The sequence below is a fragment of the Pleurodeles waltl genome, chromosome 5, assembly GCF_031143425.1.
Source record: "Pleurodeles waltl isolate 20211129_DDA chromosome 5, aPleWal1.hap1.20221129, whole genome shotgun sequence".
In the NCBI taxonomy this organism is placed as follows: domain Eukaryota; kingdom Metazoa; phylum Chordata; class Amphibia; order Caudata; family Salamandridae; genus Pleurodeles; species Pleurodeles waltl.
Window position 1 is genome coordinate 1,716,043,911 of NC_090444.1, and position 17,789 is coordinate 1,716,061,699.

General features: G+C 44.2%; 1 protein-coding gene across 5 annotated transcripts in view; it reads left to right on the plus strand.

The window, feature by feature from the left end:
- The window catches only part of LOC138296696 (adhesion G protein-coupled receptor F5-like), a 1,100,568-nt gene that overhangs the window by 300,722 nt on the left and 782,057 nt on the right, over positions 1–17,789 (plus strand). For all 5 annotated transcript variants that reach the window (XM_069236068.1, XM_069236070.1, XM_069236069.1 and 2 more), the window contains one exon: positions 12,308–12,469. In XM_069236068.1, the coding sequence (XP_069092169.1) occupies positions 12,308–12,469 (162 nt within the window). The remainder of the gene's footprint in view (positions 1–12,307; positions 12,470–17,789) is intronic.

The following is a 17,789-nucleotide window of genomic DNA, read 5'->3' on the forward strand; positions in this document are numbered from 1 at the left end:
TGGCCAAGATACTTCAGAAAACAGGAGGCAAGCTCAATCCAAGCCCTTGGAGAGCACTTCTCAGCATAGCCAGAGGGCAGCAGGGCAGCAAGGCAACAGCAAGGCAGCAGTCCTTCTCAGAAAAGCAGTTCAGTGAGTCCTTTGGGCAGCCAGGCAGTTCCTCTTGGCAAGTTGCAGGTTCTGGGGCAGAATGTCTGTCCCAAGGAGTATCTTGAAGTGTCCAGAAGTGCCTGACTTCAAAAGTGTATGAGTTGGTAGGGTCAGAGGCCCTGTTTAAATACCCAAAAGTGCCTTTGAAGTGTGGGAGACTTCAAAGAGTGGCTTAGAAGTGCACAAGGTCCCATTTCAGTTCCATCCTGTCTGCCAGGGTCCCATTAGGGGGTATGGCAATCCATTGTGAGAGGGCAGGCCACTGTCCTTTGGCATGTAAGTGTCAGGCCCTCCACCCTCCCAGCCCAGAGGGTGGACCAATTAATTACGCACATGTGTGCAAGTGTGACTGATCATCCTGTGCTTGGGATTGTCTGAGTGAAATGCACAAGGGAGCTGTCAACTAACCCAGCCAGACGTGGATTGTACGGCACAGAAGGATTTAAGTGCAGGGAAATGCTCACTTTCTAAAAGTGGCATTTGTAAAATAGTAATATTAAATCCAACTTCACCAGTCAGCAGGATTTTGTATTACCATTCTTGCCATACTAAATATGACCTTATTACTCATTTTAGGTCAGCAGCTACCACTTAAACAGTATATGAGGGGAGCCCTAATGTTAGCCTATGAAAGGAGCAGGCCTCACAGCAGTGCGAAAACTAATTTAAAAGTTTTACACTACCAGGACATGTAAACTACACAGGTACATGTCCTGCCTTATGTCTACACAGCACCATGCCCTATGGATTACCTAGGGCCTACCTTAGGGGTGACTTATATGTAGAAAAAGGGGAGTTTTAGGTTTGGCAAGTACTTTTAAATGCCAAGTCGAATTGGCAGTGAAACTGTATACACAGGCCTTGCAATGGCAGGCCTGAGACATGGTTAAGGGGCTACTTAAGTGGGTGGCACAAGCAGCGCTGCAGGCCCACTAGTAGCATTTAATCTACCGGCCGAGGGCACATATAGTGCACTTTACTAGGGACTTATAAGTAAATTAAATAATCCAATTGGGTATGATCCATTGTCATCATGTTTAAAGGGAGAGAGCATATGCACTTTAGCACTGGTTAGCAGTGGTAAAGTGTTCCGGGCCCTAAAACCAGCAAAAACAGTATCCAAAAGTGGAAAGAGGCAGGCAAAAATGTGAGGGTGACCACCCTAAGGCTGTCAGGTCTAACAATCTGCTATCAACCATCCATGATATGAGGACCATCACTGTACATCTTCAAACATGAACAGTGCGGAGCATAAATACATGACTGTTTGGTCATTTAGGATTTGACAAACCATCTGTCTATTTTGGAAAAGGTGACCACTAGTAGGGTCTCTACTAGAGGTCAGTCACCGGTGCTGCAGTACCACCACCTTCAATAGATTGGTAAGACCACCTTATTTAGGGAAGAACTGCTAATAGAGATTTACCTGGGCAGCTCCAGTAGATGAGATGTACAGACCAGGCAGGTAAAGTCAGAAATATCCTTAAATGTCCAAACTATTGTGTTTTTTTGTTCTGCAGAAACATTTATCTTACAATAGCCAGTGTTAAAAAAAGACATTTTATGCTATATGAAATCTTTGGATCCCAACTTCTGTTACGTCGCTGTTTTTTATGAGAGGAGAGCTATTTCACCAATTTCAGTATCAGTCATTAGTATAATATTTTAATCAGAAAGAACAACCATAACATTTCCCTTGACGTTGATTTAATTGGGCCATGAACCACTACAACAGCCAGTCACACAACAGAAAAACACAGCATATGCAGGTGAGAAAGCACATTTCTGTTCTTTCATTTAAAATGTTTTAATAATTTTCAATGAGCACAAAATGGGTGTTGGCTACTTTAAAGGAGCCACCCACAGTAGACAAAAACAGGTTTCTTTAAGCAGTCCAACATCTCTAAAAATTAAAAACAAACTTACGAGGAGAGGATGTTGTCTAATGGCCTGAACTGACAGACTTCAGAGCTGGGGAGACCAGGTTCGAGTCTCGGTGTTAGCTCAACATCCTGTGATTCTGGGCAAATCACGTATTCTCCCCATGCCATTACTCATCACTGTGAGACCCTCACCGGTGGTTTACAGCGCTTTACAAATCTTAGACTTATGCTTATTTATACCAAAGTATTTGATGATATCTTCATGTGTTTGGAGGCCTTCTGTCCTTTAACAGTTATAGGAGTAAGTAGTCCAAAACAAGTGTTAAGTGTTGCTACTTGAAATAAAGAGATGCATAAATGTCTCTGATTTCCAAGCTTGTGGTGAAGCTTGGGAGAGCACAATAAATATGATGACTGTATGAATAAAGAGAATAAAAGATTGCTGTATTGAACTAGGGCTGGGAAACCATCAGGATCTTGTGTATTAGAATTTGTCACATTGCTGATGCACTCCCTTCGGGTTCATTGGCCCTGGCAGGAGATTCATGTATGAAAAAAAGGTAAACACATAGAAGTCTTTAGCAATTAATTATTGGCTCTCCTGGTCAACCTGAGGCATGGTTAGTAGGCTCACTGGATATTGCAAGGCCAGTTTGGCAGTCAGCACCTCTGTTATGGCTTTATCTCTTTCTTTTGAAAATTAAATATGAAGAATAAAGCCAGCTCTTCATCTTAAAGGCAACCCTTCATCTTTTCATTCATCTTCCTTGGGTTGGCAAGGCTTTGGTGAGTGGAAGTATTCCACAGTGACTCATCTTGCTTGATAAAGACATCAAGAGAAGAAGGACCGGAAAGTTATATCACACAGATATCAAGACCAATGTTTCTTGACAAAGCTTCTGATCAACATGGGGCACATTACTTCAACATGAATGTCCTACTTTAAGGACATGCAGCAGAAAGTGTCTCTGTACAATTGAAAGGTACCAGACGCTACCTTTTCCTTTTCTGGTCTTTCTTGGTATTTTCTCAAAAGTCCAAAGCAGCACAAATTTGTGCTTGCAGGAGTCAATCAGTGTTTTATGATGCTTACGTATAGCCAGTCATTGAACTAAAGGTCTACTAGCTTTAGCACACTTGTCCACATGCTTCCAGATCAAAGGTCCCCACATTGATTCATTTGTGTTACTGTTATGTCTACATTTCCCAGCTTTGCCTTTACTCAAATACCTTCTAAAAAAGAAAATAACTTCATAGACGGTCAGAGCCATTCAGCACGTTGAAGGTAATAGGAAAAGCATCAAAGTGAAATATTTTGATTCTATTCTGGTCAACATTAGCAAAGCCTTACCTTGTGAGAAAATTGGGAGCCATTAAATTGGGCACTAGAAACTGTAGCTTACAGCTTGCTATGAAACTCTTCATAGAAGACAAGTTAATAGTATTTCCAAATGTCTGTACATCATTCCTTTTTAGTTAAAATCTCAGGACTGTGCAAAGCATAATTACCAGTTTTCACTGTTAATTCTTGGGCTTACAGTCTTGCTTTTAAAATAGATACCACTACATTCCCCAGAAAGCAAAGGAACAAGAGGACTAGATGAACTCAAACCTTAGTCAGAAATCAATTACAATGCTCTGCAAGATAAGAACTACTAATATAGATAAATGCACCCAACAATCAAACATTAAAAAGGATATTGAAAGTCACCTTGGTGTTCCATGGTTTCCTAAAGGCCTCCGACCAGCAGCCTCATGTCCCTGTATGGTTAGGGATCTCTTCTGTGACTTCTACAGTTGTGGGTGACATTGCTTCAATTATCCTATGTATTGTTTATATGAATTGCATATATGATAAGACATTTTGAATTTGTCATATAAAGTTTCTAAACACATGACAGGCAAAGACTACAGAAGATGATAGTAAACTGGGGATTCAGCATTAAATTACCTCTTTCACAAAGGCATTGTTGGACCTGGCTTTTTGACAGGGTCATCCCCAAACTTTTTGCCTTCCTCCTTTTCTTTTTCTGACCTCATTTTTGCTGGTTGTTAGACTCTGCGCACTTTACCACTGCTAACCAGTGCTAAAGTGCATATGCTCTCTCCCTTAAAACATGGTAACCTTGAATCATACCTGATTGGACTATTAATTTACTTATAAGTCCCTAGTAAGGTGCACCCTGTGTGCATAGGGCTGGTAGATTAAATGCTACTAGTGGGCCTGCAGCACTGGTTGGACCACCCACTTAAGTAGCCCCTTTTTCTTGTCTCAGGCCTGCCATTGCAAGACCTGTGTGTGCAGTTTCACTGTCACCTCGACTTGGCATTTAAAAGTACTTGCCAAGCCTAAACCTCCCCTTTCTCCCCATATAAGTCACCTCTAATGTGTGCCCTAGGTAACCCCTAGAGCAGGGTGCTGTGTGGGTGAAAGACAGGACAGGTACCTGTGTGGTTTGCATGTCCTGGTAGTGTAAAACTCCTAAATTCGTTTTGCACTACTGTGAGGCCTGCTCCCTTCATAGGCTAACATTGGGGCTGCCCTCATACAGTATTGAAGTGGTAGCTGCTGATCTGAAAGGAGCAGGAAGATCATATTTAGTATGGCCAGAATGGTAATACAAAATCCTGCTGACTGGTGAAGTCGGATTTTAATATTACTATTCTAGAAATGCCACCTTTAGAAAGTGGGCATTTCTTTGCACTTAAATCTTTCTGTGCCTTACAATCCACGTCTGGCGGGGCTTGGTGGACAGCTCCTGGTGCATTCACTCAGACACACCCCAAACACAGGGTACTCAGCCTCACTTGCATACATCTGCATTTTGAATGGGTCTTCCTGGGCTGGGAGGGTGGAGGGCCTGCTCTCACACAAAGGACTGTGACACCCCCTACTGGGACCCTGGCAGACAGGATTGAACTGAAAGGGGACCTGGTGCACTTCTTAGCCACTCTTTGAAGTCTCCCCCACTTCAAAGGCACATTTGGGTATAAAACAGGGCCTCTGCCCTACCTCATGAGACACTTGCTGGAGAAGAAACCTGAACCAGAAACTACATCCTGCCAAGAAGAACTGCCTGGCTGCTCAAAGGACTCACCTGTCTGCTTTCTACAAAGGACTGCTGCCTTGCTGTTGGCCTGCTGCCTTGCTGAACTCTTGTCTGGCTGTGAAAGTGCTCTCCAAGGGCTTGGATAGAGCTTGCCTCCTGATCCCTGAAGTCTCAGGACCAAAAAGCCTTCTCTTTTTCACCTGGACGCTCCGTGCGCCGAAAATTTCGACGCACAGCTTGTTCTGCGGCGAGAAAAACGCCGCACACCGACGCTGACCGACGCGACGCTCTCGGGACGACTGGAAATCCGACGCACAGCTTCGCAAGGACAACGCCACCCGACCTCTAGAGGAGAAATCGACGCGACGCCTGCCGTGAGATCGTAATTTCGACGCGCAGCCCCGCAGAACGACGCGCAGCCTGGAAAACAAGCAGGAAAATCCACGCACAGACCCGGGACATCTGGTAATCCCCGCGATCCACAGAAAGAGACTGTCCGCGCGACGGAAAACGACGCATGACTTCCCCGCGTGGAAAATAACGACGCAAGTCCGTGTGTGCTGGGGAGAAATTCACGCACCCACCCTTTTTCCACGCACCTCTTCTTTTGTGGCCCTCTGAGGAGATTTTTCCACTCCAAACCAGGTACTTGTGCTTGAAAGAGACTTTGTTTATATTCTAAAGACTTAAGACACTTTGGCCCTCATTCTGACCTTGGCGGGCGGCGGAGGCCGCCCGCCAAAGTCCCGCCGTCAAGTTACCGTTCCGCGGTCGAAAGACCGCGGCGGTAATTCTGACTTTCCCGCTGGGCTGGCTGGCGGTCGCCTTCAGACCGCCAGCCAGCCCAGCGGGAAAGAGGCTTCCACGATGAAGCCGGCTCGGAATCGAGCCGGCGGAGTGGAAGCTGTGCGACGGGTGCAGTTGCACCCGTCGCGTATTTCACTGTCTGCGCAGCAGACAGTGAAATACATGTAGGGGCCCTCTTACGGGGGCCCCTGCAATGCCCATGCCAGTGGCATGGGCACTGCAGGGGCCCCCAGGGGCCCCGCGACCCCCCCTACCGCCATCCGGATCTCGGCGGTCCGACCGCCGGGATCTGGATGGCGGTAGGGGGGGTCGGAATCCCCGCGGCGGTGCAGCAAGCTGCGCCGCCGCGGAGGATTCAATGGGGCCGCGGTACACTGGCGGGACCCCGCCAGTGGTGCCGGTCCGACCGCGGCTTTACCGCCGCGGTCGGAATCCCCATTGGAGCACCGCCGGCCTGTCGGCGGTGCTCCCGCGGTCCTCCGCCCTGGCGGTCAAAGACCGCCAGGGTCAGAATGAGGGCCTTTATATCACTTTTCAGTGATATCTCTACAATTTCCCATTGCAACTTTATTCTTTTTGACCTACAATTATCCTGATAAATATTATATATTTTTCTAAACACTGTGTGGTGTATTTTTGTGGTGCTATATGGTGGTATTGTATGATTTATTGCACAAATACTTTACACATTGCCTTCTATGTTAAGCCTGACTGCTCGTGCCAAGCTACCAGAGGGTGGGCACAGGATAATCTTGGATTGTGTGTGACTTACCCTGACTAGAGTGAGGGCTTTTGCTTGGACATGGGGTAACCTGACTGCCAACCAAAAACCCAATTTCTAACAGGCATTATATAAACTTTAAACATCAACTTGTACAAACAGAATTTGGGAGACTTGGAATTCAATCTTTTCAATAACTACTGCTAGTAAACGAGTTTAGCTTTATTGCAGAGTGGACAAAACACAATCCTCAGCTGCTTCTGAAGGGTGAAACTAATATTTGGTGTAGTATATAGGGTTATTGGTTGAGGGGAGTGGAAGCTCCACTCAGGCAACAACCACAGTCCTTGTCAGGGTGAACCACAAAACCACTAATTTAACCTGTGCTTAATCCTCTGGTAGCTTGGCAGAGAGCAGTCAGGGTTAACTTAAAGGCAATGTGTAAAGTATTAATGCAGCACACAAACAATAATAAATCAGAAACAAAACTCAATAAAAATGATACCTGAGCAACAACAATCCAATCAGTAAAATGGGAGATGTTCAATTTTAAAGTTGTTTGTGAAAATAGCATCTAAAAGTACAAAGCACCATACGTGGTCATCTAGTTCCACTAGACCACGGGATCATCACAAGTTCAGGCCAACCACAATGGAGTGCCAACCAGATACAGGGACCAGGTTAGTCCCTTTGAAAATGATCTTCTGAGTCCAGCACAAAGATTTCTGTTTGTGTTGGAGGAGGCCGTGAGGAGGAGGCTGAGCATCATAAACGTTTAGCACTCTAGCATGAAGAGCCAGTCAGGTGTCATGTACAGCTGTTGCTTCATGTTGGCACTCATCATGTGTTGTCGCTGCAGTACGAATTGCAGGTCTCACGTTGCCGGTCTCTGTGTACAGTTGTTTCTGGTACAAAGTTCAGGTTTCACCGGAGCTTCATGTTGGCGGTAGTCACAGGCTGCAGAGTTTTGCCATGAAAAGGCCTGTTTGCATTCATGAGGAACCCAAACTTCAGAATTTTCACCTTCCCTTCAGGAGGTGAAAACTAAGAGTCCAGGACATGGCTGCACCTCCTGGGGATCAGGACTCACTCTAGCAGAGACCAGCAGCAGGTCCAGGCAGATCTAGTTGCAATAGGTCAGCTGGACAATTGCCCAAAGGCCTTTAAAACTTGTTGTGTCCCTGTCGCTCACAAAGTAGATCAGCCAATTGGCCCTGGGATGAAGGCAAGCAGGTCCAATCTTTCTTCTCAAACAGCAAGGCAGTCCTTCAACCAGCAAGGCAGTCCTTCAAGAAGCAGGGCAGTTATCTGGCATCTGGGCAGTCATTCTGTAACTTCCACAGATCCAGGAGTGTTCTGACGAGTGGCTCTGCAGGTCTAACATTTATACATGGTGCCAACCTTTGTGTGGTGCAACTTGCTGTCCTATGTCCACATCTAGTTCTGGAAAGTTCTTCTCTTCCCCTGGGCAGGCTCCAAACTGTCTGGGGGTGGCAAAAGGCAAGGAAGGCCTTGGCAGCTATGTTCCCTTTAGGCTGCGTGCGTGTGTGCAGCCTTGCCTCTCCATGCACCCAGGCTGTCTCTGGGAGCGCCCTAGCCACTTCCAGCACCAAAAGGGATGATAACAAGACATTTCTTCGAGGTGCGGCAGGTGTGAAAAATCCTCTTTTGTGTGTGGCAGACTGCACTGTAGGAGGCCAAGGACACGCACCAAATACAAAGGGGCTGCTCCATCCATTAATTCAATAATGGAGCATTTCAGGTGGCTGATCCGGGGCAGTGTGAAATAAATGCATTGAACTTTATTTCGTTTAAAGACTTGCAAATACTTTTTTTTACTGAGCCTCCCTTTAATTTATTATCACATACCAGAGGTCCTTCAAATAGGTGAGTTCAGGATGCCCATGGCGCAGTGCTGGTTTTAGGGTTGTGCTGTGTGTTCAACAGTTTTCAGTCAACAGTAAAAGTGTTAAGATAACTGGTGATTAATAGGCATGCTAGAAAGAGAGATCAGAGTTTTGTCTAGATGCAGTTTTGACATCTAAGGTAGCGCCGTGGGTTAATATGCCTGCTGCAAAGAAAGTGCACAATGCAAACAGAACTGTATTTATGTGGATAGCTAAGAGAGTTACTGCTTTTGTCACAGAGATCCTTCTATCACTTTCAATTCATAAGTTACAATCCTAATATAGCACAGTGACCTATGAATTCTTACCAATGCTGCTTGCAAACTGCTAGGTTACCCCTTTCTCCCACAGCCAGCAGCATCTCGCTCATGCACTATCTTCCCTCCACTCGTCGGAGTCGTCATACTTAAGGGCATCATGGGGGGGCAGGGAGAGGATACATGTGTGTGGTTTTGGGAAGAGTTTCAGTGTCTTGTGGCAGCACCAGACCTGCAGAGGGCAGGTTAAGGAGAGCTCTATTCTTGGAATAGTGAGCCGGATTAAGGAGAATTTTGGGCTTGGGTGTAAGGTAAGCCTTTCATCCGAGGTCAATAGCACCAGTGATTTGGGTAACAGTTTCTCAACGTATAGCTTTTGGCTGTACGCTTCTGTTAGTGTAAATGAGAATGAGTAGCCAGGCATACAATAATCCTTACCCATGTGAAATAGAGTTCCGAGAATCGGTCTGCTCTCAGTAGAGGGCAGGAGCCAGCACTGGAGGTAGAGTTTGGAAGGCTGACGGTCAGAGAAGGGCATGTCAGCACAGGGGTAGGGGTATGAAGGACTTGCAGATTAGTTTGCAGGGATTGCAGGGAAGAAGCATGTCAGTACTGTGGAGAACTCAGAGTGAATGGGGACATCAGCATTAGCTCTGGACGGCCCCAGTGAAGGAACCTTAGCAGAATTGGATAGAGTTAGAGCTGTGTGAAGAGGGGGGGCTCAGCAGATGGGTTTTGAAGGCTGATTTGCTCTCCTGCACACGTGTTCCATCTGGTGGAATGCAGGGCATGCATATGTGCACAGTGAGGGTTACTTGGATGGAGGTACCTTCCGAGGCCTGGCACAGGCTGAAGGTAACCACAGATGCATTGTGGCAACGGGAGCCGGCTTGCAACCTAGGCCCCATATACCTAAAATGGGTGGAGGTCAGCAACCTGGGGTCAGGAGGTGTAAGAGTCTGGACCATCCCACGTAAGAGCCAGAGGCTACTCAGAATGGGGGAGATCATAAGTGACAAGCGTTCCCACCTCAAGTGCACAGGCAGGACGTTCATTCACTACGTTTGTGGAGAAGCTTGCCATGAGAAAGAAAAAAAATAGGACAAGGGGACAGGGTGGAAGTTGATAGATAAGTTGAAAAGGCAATGGAAATGAAGAAAAACAGAAGGTTGGAATGCAGTGGAGCTGGATTGAAAGAGGTTGGGAGGATGAGTGGGCAACTATGCAGGAGTGATATTGAGAAAGGAAATAAAGGAGGGACACAGAAGGGTACAATGAGAATGGGATATGGAGTACAGAGAATAAACACAGAAAAGTCCCAGCATTGAAAAATGGACAAAGAATGTAGGAAGGACGGAATGATGGTAAAGATGGGAGTGTAAAGAAAAGGAGAAAAGATAGGAACGGGGACTGGAAAGAAAGAAAAGGTGCAGGAGAATAAAGCAGAATAATAGGAAGTACATAAATAATAGAAAGATGGGGAGGTAAGAAGATTTGGAGGAGAGGATAAAGAACAAAGGGATTTGAATGTAGGGACAAAAGTGGGCATGTGTGGAGAGGATGACCTATGGGATTGAGATAGTAAAAAGGAAGATGTGAGTTAGCAAGAATTTCTGAGAAAAAGAAAGGGCTGTGAAACATAGAAATGAGAGAAAGAGGAAAAAAGAAGGAAGGACAATAAGAACAAACAAAATGTGATAGGTAACCAGAGGCAAAAGATTGAAAGGAACATTTAGAAGACTATCAGGGCAACACCCATGCACTAATTTGATAGGTTAATGTCACAGGTAACGAAGTTTGCTAGTACAGTAGTTAAGTGCTTTCGCACATGGTTGCTGCTTAGGAGCTTTCACGGGGGGAGGGAGGATTGTTTTGTAGTTGTGTTCTTCTAATGTAACAAATTGAAAACTTGAATAAAATGGCGATAGGTAGACAAAGATGACAACCAAGGATGTCAGAAAGTTTGGGGAAGAGAGAATGGTAGGATGTAGACTGGAAGAGAGAGGAGGCAGGTTGAGGGAGAAGTAGAGGAGAGTGGAAAGGGAGAAAGAAAAGTGGGAAGATAGGGAGGTGCAAGGAGACAAGACAAAAACTTTAGAAAAAGAGAGAAATGAGGTAAGGACAAGCGAGAGAAGTGGATAGAGATGAGAAAAGGTGTGGGGAGGAGATGAGATTCCTGACAATAGTGAAGAGACAAGAATGGTACATAGAATGATTAGGGTCACAAGATTCAGTGTCACTGGTGCTCATAGGTGCAAGGAGCTCGCTGTGAACCTGTAATGGGTCTCTTTTAATACCAGGCCAAAGTGAGGGGAGGTCAATTTCTGTCTGGTTTTAAAATAAGGCAGATGGTACTCTTGCTGTGCCACTGAATTTGGTAGCTTGCACGCTGCACATGCATACATATTAAGTTGTTGCTTGTCTTCAGTGCACACTGCCTTGACTGTAGTGCATGATGTGCCTTTATTTCTGCACATAAAGGAAAAAAATTTAAAGGAACATTGCTTGGCAGTTGTGCGGAAGACAAAGCCCTTTGATGTACAAATGGGACTGGGTACTGCCCCTCCCCAGTCATCTTGTCAAGATGGCTGATCCTGTGCACACCCTAAGCTCCCTTTGTGTTACTGTCTGGAAGCAATGCACAAACCCCAACTGCAGAGCCATTCAAAGTCAATTGACCCTGTACACTGACAAAATGCACAGATGGCTGGGGCAAAAATAATCTTTCTAAAGTGGCACTTTCAGAATTGTAATTTAAAATCTGATTTCACCATTAAAGAAGATTATAAATTAGAATTAATTTGAGTATAAACAGCATATCACTTCCTGATCCTAATCAAAAGAAAACCCTTATTAAATATAATATAGTGACCCAGTGTAAGTCAATGGGAGAGATAAGCCTTACAACAGTGAAAAACAGTCTTAGAAGTGCTGCCTTATTAGGACATGTAAAACCTAAGTGCACATGTCCTACTTTTTAAATATAATGCACTCTGCCCTATAAGCCTACCTTATGAGTGACTTGTAAGTATTATAAAGGAAAGATTAGGCCTGACAACAGGTGTATGGCAGTTTAAACCGTGCACACAGCCTTGCCTGAGATATGTTTTATATTTGTGTAGATACAGCTCCTAAAAGCTGTATAGAGACAGGTCTGGATTGCAATGTTCTTCTGCATACTGGGCTACCTAGGGAAGTTACTGCGTGTGAAGCAGTGTGGAAATTAACAATTTATGATATAAATGTACGTAAGATTCAACATTTGTTTGTTCCAAGTGCACCCCATCCTAGGTATTACAGTGTTACCCCAATACATATCTCTTACATTTTAATATGTGACTATTAGTTGTCATAAATGTATATATGTTTAGCATATTGTTATGCTTATCTTTGAAATGCATTACAGTGAACACCCAATAAATAGACCAGAAAACTTGAAAGAGTACTAGCAACTAGTTTTTGGATGCATCGATGTTATCTTATCATATCGCAGACCTTGAATGTAAATAGACTTCTTTCGTTCTGTTGTTAGTCTGCACCGCGAAGGAGAGTGTGGTAAAGTGTTCCTGTGAAAGTGGTTACGTCTGGCCAAGTGGTGTTTGCCCTGCATCTCCTGCATGTGTCAGCTCCTCAACAACATGTGATTGCCTTACCGCATATCCCTCCCGAGGATGTGAGCGCTATCAGCCTCCAGGTATGGAACTGTTTTGCTAAAAATACGTTTTTTTGTCAGAGTGTAATCAGGTTTACAATTGCAGTTAGACGTCTGACAGAACAGTGGCTACTCTTTAACCGGGTAGGCAGTGACAGCCTATTGGCATTGACATATGCTACATAAATATTATGATTGCTTCAAAGCACAAGACAGGGGGGCGAGCTAATAGCAGCCCTGAAAATAAATCTCAATCTAGCCCCATGTTTCTCTTAGCATTCAAATCAAATCAAATAATTTACATTTATAAAGCGCGCTACTCACACGTGCGGGTCTCAAGGCGCTAGCATTAGTAGTGAGGGGGGCAATACTTTTAGTTGCAGAAGGAAAACGTCTGTGCTATAAGAGAGTTCACTACTTAGTACAAAATGCTGGATGCACAGCAGACATACATGGGCCACAGCAGAAGCACTGCATCTGATACAGTGTGCCCCAATGGAAAAGTGTTCATTGACATTCGTCTGAGACAAGAAAACAGCACCTTTTTTTAAATATAGGTACTGTGCCAGGACATAATGCCCGTCACGATTGTTGTGCTAGAAAATGAACCAGAATCAGAATTGATATTAATATTTTCTGCTGATATTCAGATTAAGGTTATTCACTCAATTGTATCATCAGTCTCCATAGTAGATCAGTCTCAGGTATTTGTTGTGCCAAAACCATAAAGTCATAAAGTCATGAAGTAAATACACAATTCCTTTCAATATGGATGTGCACTTTCTAATCAAAGATGGTAACATTGTAGGGAACACTCATGTCCCGTCCCTATTAAAAAAATACTTGATGTTTTCAATGAGTGAAGCACGAACGAGTCACCCATAGTATATGGTCTTCAGTTTACATTGAATATTAGTAATAATCAATTTACTGATGTGAAATGTTTCTAACTGTGCATTTTTATACATATTTGTAACGTTTTATCAGATATATTGATGTAACGAACTGTGAACTAGACACAAGACTACAAACTTAAAATGTTACTCCTCCACACCCTTCCAGTTACTGGGCGTCTGAGCAGCAGTGCGGTGTGCATCACTGGCACACTCCTGAGAAAATGGTGGCCCCAGGTCAGAACTCATGAAGTCACGCAAGTTTACAGATGACATCAAAGATGACATAATCGCTGCCATCACTGGTGAAATCATATCTAACGTAGATAGCCATTGTTGACGTAGTCACATTATCTGACGCACGATGGGCAACTGGTTAGGTAAAAATCAAGTGAAATGGAAGTCACTCTAGATTCAATAATGCTGTTATTTCATCAACATATGCTAATGGCGTGCAACCCCCATGGGGCCACCAATGGGGCTACGCTATGCAGAACAGAGAGTACCGGAGTGCACTCCCATCATTATTTTGAATATAAACTCATCCATTCAATTCATTTTTCTAAAGGTGCTCGTGTCAAATATCACGTATTTGTTCTTGTTCACTCACTAATCAATAGATGAGGCTGTTTGCCATCTGACACCGAACTAACAAAATCAATACTGCTGAATGCATTTCGAGTACATGGTACTCTACGTCTGAAAGCTGATCAATGTAAACTATGGCATATTCATGGGGAAAAGGAGACAGGCGGGATTAATAATAACGACTCCACAGTTGTCATGACAATAAAGGGAATGTTTATTACTGTCTTCCTGCGTAGCCCTGTTCAACTGCCCTTGAGCGAGGAGCATCCAATAATACCTTATTGAGCCTCCCACCTGCAACGATGACTGGAACAGCACAGTTGGAGGGTGTAGTTGAAGTGCCGCATACAGTTGGTCCATAGCTATGTACTTGTACAACGTGTTGCTAGACAACTAACAATTTAGAAAGTACACTTTCCTTTCAGTGAATGTCAACTTTACCCGTCACTTTATCTCTCCTAAAATGTATTTGCTTTTTCTGTTTTTGTCACCTAAGCAAATTCAGTGACCAGTTTTGGAAAGTGTTGCAGGGAGCACCCTCGAGTTTTATGGAACAGTCTTCAAGCGACACACTTGCTTGGTGATGTTAGACTTTTCATCCTTGGCGTGGTCTGCCTTAACCTTTTGCCTCTGTTCCCCAGGTTGTTGATGTGTGCTGAACTCTGATTTTGCTGTTTTTGTTACTCTGGTCTCTTTACCACTGCACTGTCCCTAGTAAAGTACACTGGAGGTGCCAGGGCCTGTAAATCAGATGCTACTAGTGGGCCTGCAGCACTGGTTGTGCCACCCACATAAGTAGCTCTGTAACCATGTCTCAGACCTGCCATTGCAGTGTCTGCAGTTTTAACTGTAAATTCGACTTGGCAAATGTACCCACTTGCCAGGCCTAAACCTTCCCTTTTCGTACATGTCAGACATCCATAAGGTAGGCCCTAGGTAGCCCCAAGGGCAGGGTGCAGTGTATGTTTAAGGTAGGACATATAGTAATGTGTTTTATATATCCTGACAGTGAAATATTGATAAATTCGTTTTTCACTGTTGCGAGGCCTGTCTCTCTCATAGGTTAACATGGGGCTACCTTTAAATCTGATTAAAGTGTAGATTCCCTTTGGAAGCGGATGGACATGTGGAGTTTGGGGTCTCTGAGCTCACAATTTAAAAATACATCTTTTAGTAAAGTTGATTTTAAGATTGTATGTTTGATAATGCCACTTTTAGAAAATGAGCATTTTCTTGCTTATACCACTTCTTAAAGAGACTTTTCTTTGAAGTAGGCCTACTTCAAAGGAGAAATTGGGTATAAGTAGTGCACCCCAAACCACAGACTTTATAACACTTCTGGAAACAAGAGGACCCTCTGCCTGGAGAAGAGCTGAAGAGCTGAGGAAGAAGAGCTGCCCTGCCTGTGACTGTGCTTTGTGGAGCTATCCTGCAGTTGCTGCTTCTGCCAGAGTAAGAGGGCAAACACTGGACTTTGTGTACCTTCCATCTTGGGAAGAACTCTCCAAGGGCTTGATTTAGAGCTTGCCTCCTTTTGTTTGAAGTCTGTGGGACAGTAAAGACTTCTCTCTGCCAGCACCTGGATTCTCTGGAGAGACTCCTACTCTGCCCTGTGTTCCTGGGACCCTGAAAGTAGAAGTTGGCAGCCTAAGAGGAGGAAATCCATGCACAGAGCACCGCGCGGGGAAAAGATCTACGCGACTCCGATCTGTGGCTGAAGAAACGACGCTCTGCCAGCTCCGCAGCTGAAAATCTGCACTCGCCGGAACCGCAACCGAAGAATCAATGCACGGAGCTGGAGAAATGATGTGCAGCATCGCTGACGGAGGCTGGGAGATCACAACCCGTGCTGCATGGTTTTCGGATCATCGTGTGGCTGGATTTCCAATGCAAACAGCGATGGGCGTGTAAAAACAACGCAAGGCCTGCCCGGACCCGAGAGTGCTGACCGGATCAACGCATAGCTCTCCTGCGGAGAGAAGGAACGACGCGCCCCTATGTGACGAAAGGAGAAACAACGCGCCCCTGCCCTACGAAAGTAGAAACAACGCTAGGTCCCGCTCGTGAGTGGAATCGACGCATCGCAAGCCCTTTTTGACACACACTCACCAATGCTGGGTTATTTTTGATGCACCAAAGGTACATTTTCACGCTAACAGTGTTAGTGTGTGTTTTAAACTAGATAAGGAATCTTTTTGCTTTTTAATTGATAACTTGACTTGTGTATGGTGGATTTTTGTTGTTTCTGTCTTGTTTTGTTTAGATAAACATTTCCTATTTTTCTAAACCTGTGTTGTGTCCTTTTGTAGTGTTTTCATTAAGTTACTGTGTGTGTTGGTACAAATACTTTACACCTAGCACTCTGAAGTTAAGCCTACTGCTCTGCCAAGCTACCAAGGGGGTAAGCAGGGGTTAGATGAGAGTGATTCTCTTTTACCCTGACTTGAGTGATGCTCCTTGCTTGAACAGGGGGTAGCCTGACTGTCAACCAAAGACCCCATTACAATGCCAGCTGGAACGAAATATTAATTTCCTGGTACGAGTTTTATTTTCTGTTTATGGCAAATGGCGCAAACCACTGCGAGTGGAGTGAATGCTGCTGAGTTTTGCTGCTCCTGTTTCCTTGTTTTAAGACGTGCTGTCTGGACAGTGCAGATGTCTGCTTGACTTATTATTAACAATTTTTTTTAATGTTCAGAGTGATTCCTGGCTTCAGCTAGAGGAGGGCTATTCTCTTGTGTCATGTTATTGGGCACGTGGTGTATCCAGTGTTTAATTTGAGCCATTAGGAACCACCAATACATATTCTTGGGAACCGGCATTTATTTGTCTGCACAACACATTCACTGATAGCAAAAGAAGAAAAAAACACACAAAGAGTTAAAATGGCGGAAGAGAAAGACAGAAAACCCGCCATCGAAAAGAGAAAGCAGAAACCTGGTAGACTGAGCTATAAGGGAGGGAGTATCTAGTAGTGGATTAAAGAGGCATGAGGTGAATTGAACATTTAATTGCCTTGGCATTTGTCGCGCTGACGTTTAATTGCACCGGCGAGGCAGCTGAGCAATGCTTTGGGAAGCGCATTTTATTTACAAAATAAGCTCTGGGTGTAGCCATCCTCTTTACACAAAGTGCTCCTACGGAAATGCAAAAAGGGGTATTTTACACTTGAAGGGAACATCAAATCATCATCCTGTTCATTACATTCAGTTCTTTATTTCGTATGTGCATTCTGTGTAGAAAGAAATCCCAATTGCTGTATATTTTTTCCAGCAGTGGCAAAGCCCTTAGGCTGAAAAACTTAATTTGTCCATACATACATGCAAACTGCTTTCGTGAATGCCTGTGTTTACAAATATTGGCACATTAAAAAAGATACAAGTTTTAATGACTTTGCCAATTCTCGTTTACGTTCTTTTTATACACATGCTTGATTCTGAAGGTTGAGTACAGGAGAATCTCTTAATAGGTCACTGCCAGTAATACCACACCCATGTGCCTCCCCTTAAACAGGTTTTATTTCTGAGTAGGTCATAAGGTATTAATTGGGGCAACCTGTTTTCAGCTGTAGAAGGTCCTTTTGAAATACTTATGATATTTTTATAGAATTTTGAAGAAAGGCAAATCCCAATGTCCCATTCACCAATAGGAAAGTGGGTTTAGAAAAGACACAAGAATGTTGGCGATTTCTATCTGCATTACATGTCTGGGCTCTTCTTGTGTGGGCTCCAAAAAACATTGGCGATTTGTAATATGTAAAATAATATAACTGTAGTACATGTGTCTGTACTCCCAAATGCCACTGTGAATTTACCCCCCAAAAAAACTAAAATGAGATTAAAATGAAAATATTCAGGACATATCTAAATACAATTAGTGCC